The sequence below is a fragment of the Galeopterus variegatus genome, unplaced genomic scaffold (assembly GCF_000696425.1).
Source record: "Galeopterus variegatus unplaced genomic scaffold, G_variegatus-3.0.2 Scaffold347, whole genome shotgun sequence".
Lineage (NCBI taxonomy): Eukaryota > Metazoa > Chordata > Mammalia > Dermoptera > Cynocephalidae > Galeopterus > Galeopterus variegatus.
Window position 1 is genome coordinate 161,070 of NW_007726458.1, and position 16,425 is coordinate 177,494.

The following is a 16,425-nucleotide window of genomic DNA, read 5'->3' on the forward strand; positions in this document are numbered from 1 at the left end:
GCAAGGGGGCTCCCTCAAGCCTCTTTTGCATGGTCACTAATCCCATGCATGAGACCTAATCAGCTCCCAAAGGCCCCCACCTCTTAATACCATCGCTGTGGGGGTTAGATCTCAACATATGAACTTTGGGGGATCCAAACATTCAGACCATTGCACGGACCCATAGGAGGATTTCCACTTGAAGTCCCTCCCCTGCTTGAAGTTAGGTAGAGCCACGTGACTAGCTTTGGCCAATAAAATGTGAACCGAGGGAAGTGTGCCACTCCTGGTGGAGACTCAAGAGCCAGGGTGCGGTTTGATGCTTCACTTTCCCTCTGCTGTATAACATTTGGGATGGTGGTGGTCCATCAGCTCAGATCCTGGAGCGAGGAGACGTGGCACAGGGGACAGGCAGCATGAGTGACTGAGAAACAAGTTTCCAGGGCTGTTGTTACTGCACCAGAACCTGCCCTACCCTGACTGGTGTGCATCCTGCCCCTTCATCCTCCCGAATAAGAAGGCAAGGAAGGTAGTCAGAGAAAAAGCTATGAGTGACCATATGTTGGATTTTGTGGGTCAACGAATCCCAGAGAGTGGGAAGGACTGGAGAGTGAGATGGCCAAGAGGACCGAGACAACCTCACACTTGGACACAGCCACATGAGAAATGAATGGGAGGTGGGAGGTGGGGAGGTGGGGAGGTGAGAGGTGGGGAGGTGGGATGGTGAGGAAGTGGGGAGGTGGGGAGCTGGGGGGGTTGGGAGTGAGGTGGTTTGGTTGTTCCTCTTGTCATGGCTGAGCCTTCCCCTTTTTGTCCTCTGTCACACGACTTCACCTGCAGGCTATGCACTTTGGGCCCGAGGAAAGTGACCGTGCAGCAGAGGAACGGGCCGGGCAGATGTGAGGAGGGGAGGGCTCCCCCTCTACCCCTGCCCACAAAGTGAGGTGAAGCCAGATGTGGTGCTGGAAGACGGCAGGCTGGTACCTTCCTATCGCGGCCATCTCCTCAGCAAGCGCGGTCCCACAGGGCTGCCCCGCGCCCCGGGTCTGGGGCAGGGTGGGGAGGACAAGGGACTCTCTGGGTGCCCCCGGCACGGCCCGGTCCTCACCTCTCCACTGTCTCGCAGAACAGCACGATGACCTCCTGCTGCACGTAGTACTCCCTGGGAGACTTCACAGGCACCATGGCAGAGACATAGCTGCAAACAGCCAGGAGTGTTAGTGCCACCCTCACGCCACCATGGGCCTCCCCTAAACAAAGTGTGTCTTAAATTAAGGCCACAACACTGCAGCACCGCCCCATGTCAACAGTTTCCTAAGTCCCTGACTCCCAGCTTTACGACTGATATTTGAAATCAAAAGTCCTGCCCGGGTAGGCCTAGTCCAGAGTCTCCTCGGGTCCCCACGGGCCCCCACAGCCCTGCCCCATGTCAGCCCTGACACCCTGGAAGTGTCACTGCCCACTCACATGACCGTCCTCCACCTCAGCGGCAGCCTTGGCGGGAGAGCAAGTGGATGGTGAACGCACGCGTACGTGGGTGGGAGGACAGTCCCCTGTGCCCTGCCGTGGGCAGTGTCAGGGCCTGCGGCCCACAGGAGCCAGCCCAGCCAGGGCACAGGGGCTCCCAGGAGGTTTGTTGAATGGCTGTAAGAAAGTGACACTGTCCAACCATTCCCCAGATGGGAATACTTTCTTTCCTTCTAAATCACTAACTAACTTTTCTTGTTACAAAAGCTTATTTAGGAAATCTGGGGAGACAGAAGAAAACGAAACTGAATCTTCCGTACTCCCACTTCCTAGACAAACCCACCTTTAATGTTTCGGTTGATTTCCTTCTATACAGATGACAAGAGGGACAACTTTTATTAACTGGGACCACCGTGGACACTGATGTTTTGTCCTCTTTTTGTCACCTGCCATGCGTGTCGTCCCATTGCGGACATGTCATAGTGTGCCTGGCCCCTCAGGCCTCCCTCAATTCCTTTCCTTGGAGTCCCACGATGGCCAGAGACCCGCTCGACCCCGCCTGGGTCCCCTCTGCTTATGTCCCCTCCCTGGAACGGCCCCTCCCCCACCCCCTCATTGTGCCCTGCGGGGGGTTAACGGACCAACAGATGGCCCCGAACCAGCTAGGTCCTCCCTCTGCAGACCCTTGAAATGTTATTTCTACATTGAAATGTCAGGAGGAGCCCCAAAGAGCGGGCTCCCCCAGACTCATAAAGCAAAGGCGTGGCCCCGCGTGCCCAGGGCGCACACGTGTGGCCCTCAGAGTCACCTCAGCTCGAACTCCGCAAACAGGACGTCGAAGTGCCTCAGCGCGTCCCTCATCTTCTCTGTGTAGCTGCTGAGGTCCCGCAGCGCCTGGTCACGGAGGGCGCCCCGCACGTCCTCCAGGCTGCGGGTCAGCTCCTTGGCCAGCGGGCGCATGGCCATGCTCTCGAGCTCGCGGTTCATGATGATGGAGCCGGCGGCCAGGCACTGCGGGCGGGGGACACAGTCAGTGGAGGCCCCAGCGAGTCTCCTGTCCCCGGGAACCTGACCCTGCTGTGCCCTGAGGTTTCGGTGCCCATCTTCTCACTCAGGGGCAAGGACGCGGGCACCTGCTCCTGGTCCCCTCTGGAGAGTGCGCTCTTGAATTCAGAACAACCGCGGCAGCAGTAACAGATGTCTCTTACTGTGACCGACGTGGTCCTCTAACCGACCAGAGAGGCAGGCAGGGAAGGGATGGCCAACGTGAGGCCCTCGGGTGGCTCCATGCAGAGGCCCCACCATGTACCTCTCCTCCCCTCCCCTCCCCATGCAGCCACAGGGATGACAGTCGGGGAGCCAGGAGCCCCGGACGCCACGTTCTGGGTTGTGCCCCAGGCACGAGGCAGCAGGGCCGATCTGGGCTCCCCGAGTACTTGACCTTTCTGAGGAGTCACAGACCCCGCGTGTTAACAGTCTCCTGGCTCGGAGCACATGATCGTCCTGGGAACTCACGGGCACAAGAGTCCCTCCACTCCTCTGCCCCTCAAATCCACCCACACCTGCCCCGGGTGCCCGAGGCAGCTCCAGTGTGCCCGCAGTGACATGGGGTTCCACCACACTGCTCTCGTGCTGAGGGGACCACCCAGTCCCCAGGCAGGGCTGTGCTGAGGTGGCTGCTGAGCAGCGGGCTGGGCCCTCCCCACGCCTGGGCCGGAACCAGTCACCCGCTGGTCCCACAGTGATACTCAAGAGGAGAAGCAGGAGGAGCTGCCATCTCCCGGTGACAGCGCAAGAGGGCCACTGCCTTCCCAGGCCCTCCCTGTGGGGAAGCACGGAGCTCGTGGACGCCAGGACCCCACGTGGAGCAGCTGGACCCTGGCACAGGACCGGCTTCCCCTCACGACCTTCACAGCTGCCTCTGCCCCAGGGCCCACTTCACACAGGTGAAAACTGAGGCTGGGGAGGAGCGATAACCTACCTGGGCCACCCACAGTCAACCAGCGCCTGGGGGAGGATGCCCCACGGGACGGCCGGGAGGAGCGGGGTGGCCGCAGGGATGGGGGATGCGGGAGCGGGTGTGCGCACGGCCGGGCCGGGTGAAGAGCAGGCATCCAGCACCTGGGGGAGGACGCCCCACGGGACGGCCGGGAGGAGCGGGGTGGCCGCAGGGATGGGGGATGCGGGAGCGGGTGTGCGCACGGCCGGGCCGGGTGAAGAGCAGGCATCCAGCACCTGGGGGAGGACGCCCCACGGGACGGCCGGGAGGAGCGGGGTGGCCGCAGGGATGGGGGATGCGGGAGCGGGTGTGCGCACGGCCGGGCCGGGTGAAGAGCAGGCATCCAGCACCTGGGGGAGGACGCCCCACGGGACGGCCGGGAGGAGCGGGGTGGCCGCAGGGACGGGGGGATGCGGGAGAGGATGTGCGCACGGCCGGGCAGGGTGAAAAGCAGGCATCTAGCACCTCGTGGGGACTGAGGCAGGCGGGGCGGGGACAGCACAGCAGAGGGGCTGACAGATGTCGGGGACCCCTAACGTCTTGAGAGCATGGCCAGGTGGAGCAGTCTAGGGTGTCCACACAGTGGGGTGGGTACAGGAAAGCCCTGGGCTGGGGGAGGCTGGTTCCATCACCTCGGGAATAAGACACCTTCCTCTCGGTGCCTCAGTTTCCTTGTTGGGAGATAAAATCTGACAGGCACAGGTGATGTCCCGGCACAGCTCCCCCGCCCCTGCTGTGGCCGTGCCGTGGGTGGCGAGGGGAACTACTCTTCTTGATATTAGTATTATTGCTACTAAGAACACTTTTAGGTCCTGGATGTCTGGGGGCCTGAGAACTTCCTAAAAATCACATGGGAAACTTCATTTGCATGTGCAGTATTGGGGGCACAGGGTTTCCCTAGACCCTCCAAGGCGTGTGGCCTAACAGGCTCCAACCCGCCATCCAGAAACTGGGGACAGATAGAACCCTTGGAGGAGATGCCAGGTCCTTGCACCTGCAGTGCCCATGGGCGAGGTTCAAGGGGAGATGGCTAGGAAATGCCCAACATTAGGACACTGGGACCCAGGTGGAGGCTGCTACCTCAGCGCCGAACCACAGCTGGCCAGCCAGGTTGTCATGCCGGATCTCCTCGGGGAACTTGACACAGAAATCCCGTGGGGCGCGGTCCTGGGGGATACACTCGTCCATGATCTGGTTAATGATGTTTAACACGTTGTCCTGAAACAGAAACGGAGAGCGTGCTGACAGCCAAGTGTGCTGCTCAAAAACACGCACAGTGCATTTTACTGATTTTTAGGATTACGAAAGTGATATGGTAACCCATCCATGCTTGCTATAATTGCTACAAAAAGTTCAAGCATTCCAGAAGTATCTAAAGAGTGGAGCTCCTGCATCCCCCTTACACCTATGTATTCTCTAGAGCGCCGTGATGGCATGGCTGTTCATGTGATGACACCTGGGAGCTTTGCACATACCTACATACATCCCACATCACCTCTTGTCACAGCTGTACCCGATTCCTTACGGGAAGACAGCCCCGTCCGCTGCTGACCGACACCCAGGCTACCCCGAGTATCTCTCTCTGAGCACCACACGCATATTCCTCAGGACATAGCTCAAGAGATGGAATTGCTGGGTTGACAGACACAAATCAAAATTTGATTTTGCTGCCAAGTTGCCATGTTGCCTGTATAACATCACAAGCCCATATCATCCCAGGTTTTCACAACACTGTCAGGCACCATCTGCTGTCAAGGAGCAGTGTCACTAAGTGACGCTATGTGGAGCCAGCCCATCTCAAACCGCCCAGAGGGGCTCCAAGGCTTGTCCCCAGAACGCAGTCAGCATCCCCATGTGAGTAAGAAGGCCTCCCTCAGCACCGGCGATCCCAGAGCCATTGGGCCAGACAGACTCAGCCTGTGCAGATGGAGGCCACAGCATACGTCTCCGGGTCAGGGGAGAGCAGGTACGCGAAGGCCAGGCACAGCGGGGCACTGCTACTGCATCTCTCTGGGCGATATCCCCCCACCTCCGCTGGAACCAGCAGATCGGCAACAGCAATGTGTCAGTCAGTCAGCACCTAGGAGGCACCAGCTTCCAGGACTTGGAGACCATGACCCCACCCCTGGGCCCGAGCAACATGGGACAGGCCACTTCGCTTCTTAGATCCACCCGGCCCGTCTGCAAAACAGAGAGAATTCCTGGGCTGCCGGGAGGCCTGTGTGAGCTAAAGTTTGTAAAAGCCTTGGCTCCTCCCTGGCCCACAGCAAGCGAAAACACACAGCAACTTTTGTTTTAAAGACTCTTTAAAATTACTTTACTGTATTTCCTCATGCTCAAAATACAACATATAATAGACTGCCTTGAACATTGTGTGTGTATGAGAGAAACAAGCTCATTTCATTGCATGTTAATTTACATTCCATGCTTTTCTTTAAAATTGTACTATTCTTGGGCCGACCCCGTGGCGCACTCAGGAGAGTGCAGCGCTGGGAACGCAGCAGCGCTCCGGCCGCGGGTTCGGATCCTATATAGGGATGACCGGTGCGCTCACAGCGCTCACTAGCTGAGCGTGGTGCGGCCGGTCTCAAAAAGGACAAAATAAATAAATAAATAAAAAATAAAATAAAATTGTACTATTCTTTAAACATGGGCCATTCATTCCATAGAATTACAAGAACATGGAAAGTTTAATTTTTTCCTTTAATTTGCTAAATATAAAATAAATGCACACTCATAACAGGAAAGCTAGAAACAGTGGGAAAATACGGAAGCAGGGAAAATGTCCTCGGGCAAAACACTACTGCAGGTCAGGCGCATTCATGTTTCCTTCTAATTCTGTCCACCAGGGGCCTGTTCTCGATCAGTGTTGAGGTCAACCTGTGTACATGATCTTGTATGTTGTCACTTACTGTTGGAACACGTCGTTAGAATGCTTCACAAATCCAACTTCCAATGGACGGCTGCATTAGATTCCCGCATGCGGGCCATACTATTAACTCACCCCTTCCTCTTTTGCTGGATATTTACCATGTTTCTAATTCTCCACCACCATAAATAATGTCGCGATCACTATTGTGGTGCATGACACTCCACATTTTGGATTCCTGCCTTAGGACCCACTGATTTCTGGAAATAGGATCACCAAGTCAGGAGTATACGCTGCATCTACAGACTCTGATTAGATTCCGCCAGATTGCTTTCCAGAAAGACCTCTCTATTTGACACTCTCACCCTGGGCAATTCTAAATCTCAGCCTCCCTCCTTCCTGTCCTGTGAGGCTTGAGTTTCATCTTTCTCTGGAAGCAGATATGAAAAATCACCACGAGTGGGGAAGTAAGGCCTTTCTAATCCAAGGAGTCAGTGTCCTAAACACGAGGAAATCCTGCAGTGTAAGGAAAACTTTTAGCCTTTATGATGCAAAACATAAAAATAAAATTCAACCAACATCAAGTAGTACGTCTAAAAAGGTTTTCTTTTTAAAAAATAGTCATTGCTTTTTAAAAGGTTCTCTGGGTAGGAAGGTCTCTTTCTTGTGACTCAACAAATTAATGATCAAATAATGGCAATAATAACAATAGTTAGTGCTTAGTAAATGTTGAGCCAGGGACCTACGGCTCAACAGGGGACACGACTTGTCCAAAGTTGCGCAGCCGTCTAGTGCCAGTGCTTGGACTCACTCCCCACCCCCCTGGTCTGCCAGGACATCAGCTGCCTGAGGGCAGGGTCTTTTTTATTCACTAGTGAGTCCCCAGTGCCTAGAACAGCACCTAACACAAAGTGCGCCTCACCGAACATTTGGTGGGACTTCCAATTCCAGCCAAGATGGAGGAACAGGAACCGAATTTACCCTGCTCCAAACAGCAACACTAACAGCGATTCTCAAGACACTGGACACCAGACAGTGAAGAACGGTGCTCCCCAGGAGACGGGAAACACACAGTGAGCTCTATAACGGCCCCAGCTCGTTGTCTGCAGAGAGATCCAACTTACACTCTAAATGACTACAGTAGAAAAGAAGAAAGCTCTCTTCTCTGACCTCAGCTTCCACCTTAAGAAACTAGAAAGAAAAGAGCAAATGAAACCCAAAAGCAAGCCAAAGAAAGGGAGTAATAAAGATCAGAGCGGAAATTTAATGAAAGAGAAAAGAGAAAAACAATAGAGAAAATCAGCAAAGCCAAAACAGTTCCTTTGAGGAGATCAATAAAATCGATAAACCCTACCAACTCAGTTCAAGAAGAAAACGGAGAAAACACAGCTTCTTGGTGACAGGGACAAGAGAGATGACATCAGTACGGATCCTACAGGTATTAAAAGGACTAAAAGAAAATATTATGAACAACTTATGCCAATAAATTCAACAACTTAGATGAAATTTCTTGAAAGATACAAACTACCAAAGATCTTTCAACAGGGCCGGCCCGTGGCTCACTTGGGAGAACGTGGTGTTGACACCAAGTCAAGGGTTAAGATCCCCTTACCAGTCATCTTCTTAAAAAACAAAAACAAAGATCTTTCAAGAAGAAATAGGTAAACTGAAAAAATCCCATATCTATTCAAGAAATGGAATTTGTAGTTAAAAATCTTCCCAAAAAGTAAACTCCAAGTCCAGATAGATTCATAGCAAACCCTACCAAACATTAAGAAATAATACCAATTCCACCCAAAATCTTCCCAGAAATTGAAGAGGAGGGACCTACTTCCCAACTCATTCTATGAGCCCAGCATTATCCTGATACCAAAATCAAACAAAGACTATAGACCAATATCCCTCATGAATATAGATATAAAAATTAGTTACAGAGGATTAATTCTTTTAAAATGTTTAAGAAATTGGGTTCAACAATACATAATGTATCATGAGCAAGTGGGATTTATCCCAGGAATACAGGGGTAATTTTTTTTTAACATTCAAAAATCCATCAATCAATGTACGCTCAGGCTCCTCCTGGGCCAAGTAAGGCGGGATGTCTGGGACTGAGCCCTGCCGAGCATATTTCCCAGTTTCTCAAACTCACGCCGACGCTCAGTGAGGACTGAGAACCATCGATGTGGTCTAATTTCTGCATTTTCTTGGTAGCAAATCTGACCTCATCTGCATTTTTAAAAATCTATCTTCGTTAAGAGCAGGGCCAAATTCGTCTTTTATCTTTTCGGCATATTTGTGATGCCCAATGGATTCTATTATCCTTTTTCTATCACAGAACAAAACTTCTATCATTCTCTGATACACCAAGAATTCAAACCACCATGACCGTTGGTGCAATGGCATCCAGAAAGTGACCCCTTGTTTTCTGTTTACTGCATATGATTGTGGATGAGTCACCTGGTCTGAGGGGATTGAGTGTTCTGATTCGTGAAATGAGAGCTGGACCAGACAAGTCCAAGGTTCTTTCAGCGCTAGATCACTGTAACTCTAAGAACAGCTGTGGTGAGAAGGCGGGATGTATGTACCAGCACGGGATTCACACTTCTGGCAGCTTGACACAGCTTACCATTGTCTACGTCATGCTGTCAAGTATCATCTACAAAAAATAATAATTAAGGCACATTATTCAAAAAGAAAATAAGTTAATACTTAAATTGGTCAGCCGAGAGTTCCTTTTCAATTATACTACTGAGCGACTAGTATGTGCCGGGTACTGGGGATATATGAGTGAATGTGGTACACAGACATGGCCCTGCCCTCACGGCACCCGCACGCTGTTGCTGCTGGTACTGTTGTTGGGTGACAGAGTGGGTAATAATAAAAATAGTCAATATTTATTGAGTAAAAAAACCACATTGTAATCTCAATAGACTCATAGAAAGCATTTGAAAAAAACCCAACATCCATTCCTGATAAGAACTCTCAGCAAGCTATAAATGGAGGGCTACGTCCTCGGCCTGATAAAGAGTAGCTACGAAAATGCTACAGCTAATGACGCACTTAATGGTGAAGGACTGAATTCTTTCTCCCCCAAGGTAAGAACAGGAAAAGACGTCTGCTCTCAGCACTTCTACTCAATATCGCACCGGGTTTTTAGCTGGTACAAGAGGGCAACACACCCATACACAGACACACGCACACACATGCACATACACACATGCACACACATAAGCACACACACGTACACACACGCACACACAATCAAGGCATTCAGATAGGAAAAAGAAAAAAAAGCAAGAAGTAAAAATATCTTTGTTTGCAGAAAACACAATCATCTATCCAAAAAAATCTAATGAAATCAGAAAAAAAAAAAAGCTGCTGGAGCTAACCAATGAATTTAGAAAGTGTGATATCCTGAAACATTATTTAGTCCTCTTCTTTCCGGATATACAGCTCCTAAAACCTTTGGAATCTCTGAGGTAATGAATGTCTTTTGTATGCTAGTGACTGACGGGTGGCTGGAGGCCCAAGACAGCTTTAGGATAGGCGCTGGTCACCAGAAAGACCAAGGCATAATTAGAGGATTGGGACCTTTAGCCTCACCCCCCTGCCTCCAGGGAGGGGAAAGGGGCTGAAGGTTGAGTTAGTTGATAACCCGTGGCCAGTGACGTCACCAATCATGCCCAGGTAATGAAGCCTCCACAAAAACCCCAAAGAGCAGGGTTCAGAGAGCTTCTGGGACGGCAAACACATCTGTAAGCTGGGAGGGTGGGGCACTCACCTCCATGGGGATAGAAGCTCCTGCGCTTGGGACCCTTCTAGACCTTGTCCCACGTATGACTTCATCTGTCTATCTGTATCCTTTGTAATATCCTTTATTAATAAGCCAGGAAACAAGTAGAGGGAAATCCCTGAGTTCTGTGGGTAGCTCTAGCAAAGTCATGGAACCCAAGGAGGGCCTGTGGGAACCCCCTCCCACGATTTATAGCCAGTGAGTCAGAAGCACAGGTCACAACCCGTGCTTGCGATTGCTGTCGGAAGTGAACCCCCAGGGTTTCTTCACAGACTCAGAGACAAGGAGAGAACGTGTGTGCTAAGTCATGTCCCTACCTGGGAGCATTCCCTTCCAGACCCTTCTCACACAGCCGTTCTCGCTGTGACACACCTCAGTTAAAGCTCATCGGTAGCCCCCCAGGAAGGAGCCACCAGCTCTGCAGTCCTTCCCTCTCAAACGCACTCAGGACACTTTATCATCAACACCGTCATTCAACAAAAAGCACACAGGTCAGCATAACAGGACGTAATGGGAAAACACCTTCTCCATGTCCCCTTGCTCACAGGTGGGACAGCAGGGCATGGGGGCCTCCAGAGCCCTCTAAGCCCCTCTCCTCCGTGGAGTTTCCCTCCCGTACAGGCAGCTCTGTCCTCCAGGCTGCAGGGCTCTCTAGTACCCGTGGCCCAGACAGGAGCTGTTTCTACGCAATCTCCTGGGAGGTGCCCCTGGACACCTGTATAGACCCGCAGTGAGTGGGGGCTGCCCCAGAACTGCTCGAAGCTCAGGGCCAAGAGAAACAAAGAGTGAAGCCCAAGCTGGCTGGAAAAGCAGTCATGGCCACAGACAGGTTCCTGACCCCCTGGAGCGGGGCCAAGGGATGAAACCCTGAGGCCACAGTGACAGTCTGCCCTGTCGGGTGGGCACATGTTATCCCCACCAGCCAGGGAAGCAAGGATCCAACAAGGCCTGGTGGGCAGAATACACCAAGAAAGTTCCAGAACTTTTGAAAGACCCTGATAGTCCCCAGACAAAACTGCACCAGGCCACTGCTCTCATGCTGGAAGTGCCTCTGGCTGCTGGGCACGCTAGGGGGAAAACACTGCCAGCCGGCAGCACGTCAGCAGCAGGGCGTGAGCCACGAGCACCCACCAGTGCAGGTGCAGCCCCCGCCCCCTTCCTGATGCCCGCTGGCCCCCCCACCCGGGCTCCCCCTGCTTCTGCTCTCCCAAGGTGTCCGTGCAGGCTGCCGCTTCCAGCATGGCTCTACCCAACGCCGCCGTCCTGCCCAGGATCTCACTCCTCCTGGGTCTGGTTTCTCCAGCACAGGAGAGCACAGTGTCAGAGCCGCGGTCACAAAGGCCAGGCCGCTCCAATCCCCGCCCACACAGGCAGGGACAGCCTCCTGGAGACAGAGGCTCGCCACCGCATGCCACTCACCTGGCAGGAGCGGAACTGGCTGACGAGCAGTGTGCACCGCTGAGGGTCCTTGCGCCCATCCAGGCTGTCCAGCTCTGCAGCCACCTGGTTCAGCTCCTCGTCGGCATAGTAGAACTGAGCCAGCAGCTGCGGGTCCGACCTCTGCGAGACAGGGAGAGAGAGGCGCCGGGGGTGAGATGGGCCAGGCCAGCCTGAGCAGGAGCCGGCTCCTCCGTCAGCTTTCCACACCAGCATCTCTGTGGACACAACTCAAACTGAGACTCAGGCCACCGCTGCCCGTCCCTGACCCGCTGTCCCAAGTCCCCATGCACCTCATCCCTGGGGCTGTGCTGCTTCTCAGAAGGCCACTGGCGGCTGTGGGGAATCCAGGCTGTGTTGGCCCCACCTCAGACGCTGATCCTGAAACTCCCCATGTGCAGAACCCCCAGATAAGGGGTTCTGGGAAGAGTGGGGCCCGGGGGGCCACCGGATGTTGAAATCAGCTCTTAGAAAATATTTTACATTCACGAAATTAAACTAAAATGACATGGACAGCCACTAAAGGAAGTGGCCCAGAGTAACACAATAAAATTTACTCCACTTAAATGAGGAGTGATTGACAGTGCATAAACATTTTGCCATTCCCTGCACTCTGGAAACTTCTCAGCCTCTGGCACAGATTCCATAATGCCAGGAATGCCAGTGCATTGTGGCAGGAACCCAAAACTCAGAGCTCACTTCCCACCAAATGCACAGGGGTTCTGATCCTGGGGCATGAAATGCAGCCACCACACTCGAAGCAAAGCCGGGCCTCCGGCTCCCCTGGGTGGCTGTGGCCCTCCCTGCCGCTCGCTCACCAGCCTTCTCGTTGCTGCGCACCTGCAGGCAAGGCCACCCGCCTCAGGACCATGGCGTGCATCCCTGCTGCCCTGAGGTGCAAATGGCTTATTCCCCTGGCTCTGAGTCTCGAGGATTAAAAGAAGCCCCCCGGAAGGGTGATGAAGCCCTCCAACACGCCCTCATAGTCGGTGACACAGAGAAAGGCAAAGGAGAGGGGACAGACCAAACCACACACGAGTTCAAATCCACGGCACTATCACACACACACACACACACACACACACACACACAGCACACGCACACATGCGGCACACACACGGCACAGGCAGACACAGCACACACAGGCGGGACACACACACATGGCACACACACATGGCACACAGCACACACACACGGCACACACACACAGCACAGACACACACACGCGGCACATGCACACATGCGGCACACACACGGCACACACGGCACAGGCAGACACAGCACACACACGTGGGACACACACACGGCACGCACACATGGCACACACACACACACGGCACAGGCAGACACAGCACACACAGGCGGGACACACACACGGCACAGGCAGACACAGCACACACAGGCGGGACACACACATGGCACGCACACATGGCACACACACGGCACACGCACACACACGCGGCACACGCACACATGCGGCACACACACGGCACAGGCAGACACAGCACACACAGGCGGGACACACACACGGCACGCACACATGGCACACACACACACACGGCACAGGCAGACACAGCACACACAGGCGGGACACACACACGGCACGCACACATGGCACACAGCACACACACAAATGGCACACACACACAGCACAGACATACACGGCACACAGCACACACATGGCATGCACACACGGCACACAGCATACACACATACGACACACACAGCACACACACACGCGGCACACACACACATCACGCACACACGACACACATAAGGCACACACACATGGCGCGCACACACGGCACACACACATGCGGCACACACACACGCAGCACACACACGGCACACAGCACACACACATACGACACACACATGGCACACACGGCACACACACGTGGCACACACACATGGCACGCACACACGACACACACAAGGCACACACACATGGCACACACACATGGCACACACACATGCAGCACACACGGCATACAGCACACACACATATGACACACACATGGCACACACACGCAGCACACATGGCACGCACACACGACACACAAACAGCACACACACACGGCACACACATGCGGCACACACACGGCACAGACACACACGGCACATGGCACACACACACGGCACACAGCACAGACACGCACGGCACATGGCACACACACACGGCACACAGCACAGACACACACGGCACACGGCACACACACACAGCACACACACACGCGGCACACACACATGGCACACAGCACAGACACGCACGGCACATGGCACACACACACGGCACACATGGCACAGGCAGACATGGCATGCACACACAGCACACCATCGACACAATTCACTTTTGTTCTGCCTAAGAATTAGTGCTTGGCCGTGTTTATAATCTATAGTTCGCCGAATGTAAGAGAACATCTCTAAATTTTTAGCGTCCCCTTTTCTTTCAACTTTCTTCTCATCCTGGCCTGTTTCCTCCAGTCACTCTGGCCTTCTACCCCTCCCTCCACATGGCCTTGTCTCCGTGGTGCTTTTCCTTGGCTACAGGGTCTCGGTCACAGATGATCTACCAGTCCTGACCCTCCCGATCAGCTCAAAATGCTGTCCCAGACCCGGGGTGGGGAGAGGAAAGCCCGACAAGGCTGAGCAGGGGGCCATCCACAGTGCCCTGCTGCCCTGGCTCCAGTGAGTGGCCAAGGCGGGGTGCGCCCCGGGCAGGGCCACCTTTCCCAGGGCAGTTCCCAGGAGGCTGAGGAGACAAGAGCCAGTCCATTCACTCCTCATCCAACTGAGGCTGCCTGAGCACCCTGGGCCCTAGACCCAGAACCCCGACCCCGCCCTGCCTGCTGGGCTGATGCCCTAGCAGATGCCAGAGGTGCAGGGGTGGGTGGGCCTGGTGCCATCCCTGCCATCTCCCGGCGCCTCATGCCTTCTTGCTCCAGGGAGCCAACCTGTCCCCTCCGCAGGCTCAGCTGACTCCCAGGTTCTTGCCATACCCGGGAGGGCCAGGAGGTTGAAGTCACCACTGACACCTCTGTGATGGAACGGGAACAAGACTGGGGTCAGGAGGCGGAGACACTTTGTGTCTCTTTCCTTTTCTACCAACTGAAAGGAGAGGAAGGCTGGTGGGAGGGGGAAGAGATGCCCAAAAGGCAGCACCCGGTCCAGGGAGGGCAGCACCTCCCAGGCCTCGAGGCCGAGGCTCACAGATGAGGAACAAAGGCCTCTCTCTCTGCTTCTCAGAGGTGGCCCCAGAATCACAACCCAGCTTCTCGGGTGGCCACCAGCTTCCCCTCCTGGGCCCCTGTCCTTCTGTCATGCCTCATCCCAAGGAAGGAGGGAGAGACCCATGGCCAGACCTGTGGCCAGTTGACAGAGGTGCCTTCTGGATTGGGGCGGGTGCCAAGCTCACTGGGACCACAGGCCTGTGCCCGATGCCACATCGGCGGTGAGACCCGCTGCGCCAGACTCCCAGCTCAGGGCACTAACCCAGGTCACAGCGCCTAGCCACTACCTTCTGGCCCCTCACTACAGTAGATGTGGGAGGACGGGGAAAGCAGGACCCAGTGAGGACAGTCCTGCAGCAGACGGGAAGCCCTCCCAGTCCAAATGACCCCGGACAGGCAGGTAGCAGGGGTCCCTGCGTGTGCCTGTGGCCCTGACAGCTGTTCACTGACAGGACACCATCTGGCCCAGCAAACAGTCCAGGTACTGAATTTAGGGCACTGGATAATGACGTCTCCAGGAAGCTAAATCTCTGCTCTGAGAAAGAGAGCACAATGAAGGGGGCCATGCCCAAGCCCGCCCAGAGAACAGCTCGGGATCACTCTTTGTCCTGGCACTAAAACTTCATCACATGTAAGGGGACCACAGACTCGAACATTCAAACCAACTGCCTAGGTCAGCATTGGGCCCTCACAGTTCAGGTCGCAGAGAAAGCTCAGTAAGGATGCAGGGGCATGAAAGGCTGGTGGTGGCCATGGTGCTGGCATCAGGAAGACAAAGTCCCACCCATCACATGGTCCTCACCTGTCACCCCCCAACCATGTACCAAAGAGGGGACCAATCCTTGAGAGGACTGCATGCGTGTCCCCTCAGCTCACCCACACACCCCCTCCTCTGTGCTCTGGAGACCAACAAACCACCACCATGTGTGTGCACATGTAACCGTGCATGTGTGTGAGCACAGGAGCAGTCACGGGAGTGCACCCGTGCATATATGCATCTTGTGTGTGGCTGTGTGTGTAGGTATGTTCATTGTGTGCATGCACAAGTATATGCACACACATTAATGTATGTGACTGTACTGTGTGAATATGCATGCAAGCACGAGTGTGCATGTGTGCATGTAAGCATGCATGTGTGAGCACATGAGCAGGCATGTGTGCACTATGCATCTGTGTGAGTGGTTGTGTGTGAATATGTGCACATGTACAAGTGTGTGTACATGCATATGCGTGTGTGCATGTGTACTGTGTGAGTATGCATGCACATGTGAGTATATGCATAAGCACAAGTGTGCATGTGTGTGTGCAAGTGTGTATGTGAGTGTGAGTATACATGTGCTCAGTCTGGGGAGAGGGCCTGGGGGTGGAAGGTGTGGAGCGTGCTGGCTGGTGCTCCAAATGGGGTCCCTCACCCCTAAAGTCAAGGCCCCACCTCCTGCCCCACACCCCACACTCCTCCAGTTATGGCCTAAGTGTAGGAATGCTGATTGGAACTCACTCCATCTTCATGGCCTTCGGAGCTCTGGCTTCAATAGTTACAATCTTTCCCTTGCACGGGTTGCTTAGCAACCAAGGAAAGGAAAGGAATGCTGTGCTTGTGTAAGGTAAGGGGAATGACTCTAGCAACCCCAAGGATAAGCAACGGGCAGCC

The 16,425-nt window shown here is 54.1% G+C and overlaps 1 protein-coding gene across 2 annotated transcripts in view; it reads right to left on the reverse strand.

Annotated features, from left to right (window-relative positions):
* Positions 1-4,717, reverse strand: part of ZFYVE28 (zinc finger, FYVE domain containing 28) — a 60,808-nt gene extending 56,091 nt beyond the window's left edge. The window contains exons 1-3 of one of the 2 annotated variants that reach the window (XM_008567803.1): positions 4,526-4,717; positions 2,255-2,457; positions 1,088-1,177 (exon numbers count right to left, since the gene is read on the reverse strand). In XM_008567803.1, coding sequence (XP_008566025.1) covers positions 1,088-1,177; positions 2,255-2,457; positions 4,526-4,633 — 401 coding nt within the window. In that variant the 5' untranslated portion in view covers positions 4,634-4,717. The remainder of the gene's footprint in view (positions 1-1,087; positions 1,178-2,254; positions 2,458-4,525) is intronic. The other variant, XM_008567804.1, reaches the window with a different exon arrangement.
* Between the last annotated feature and the right edge of the window lie 11,708 nt (positions 4,718-16,425).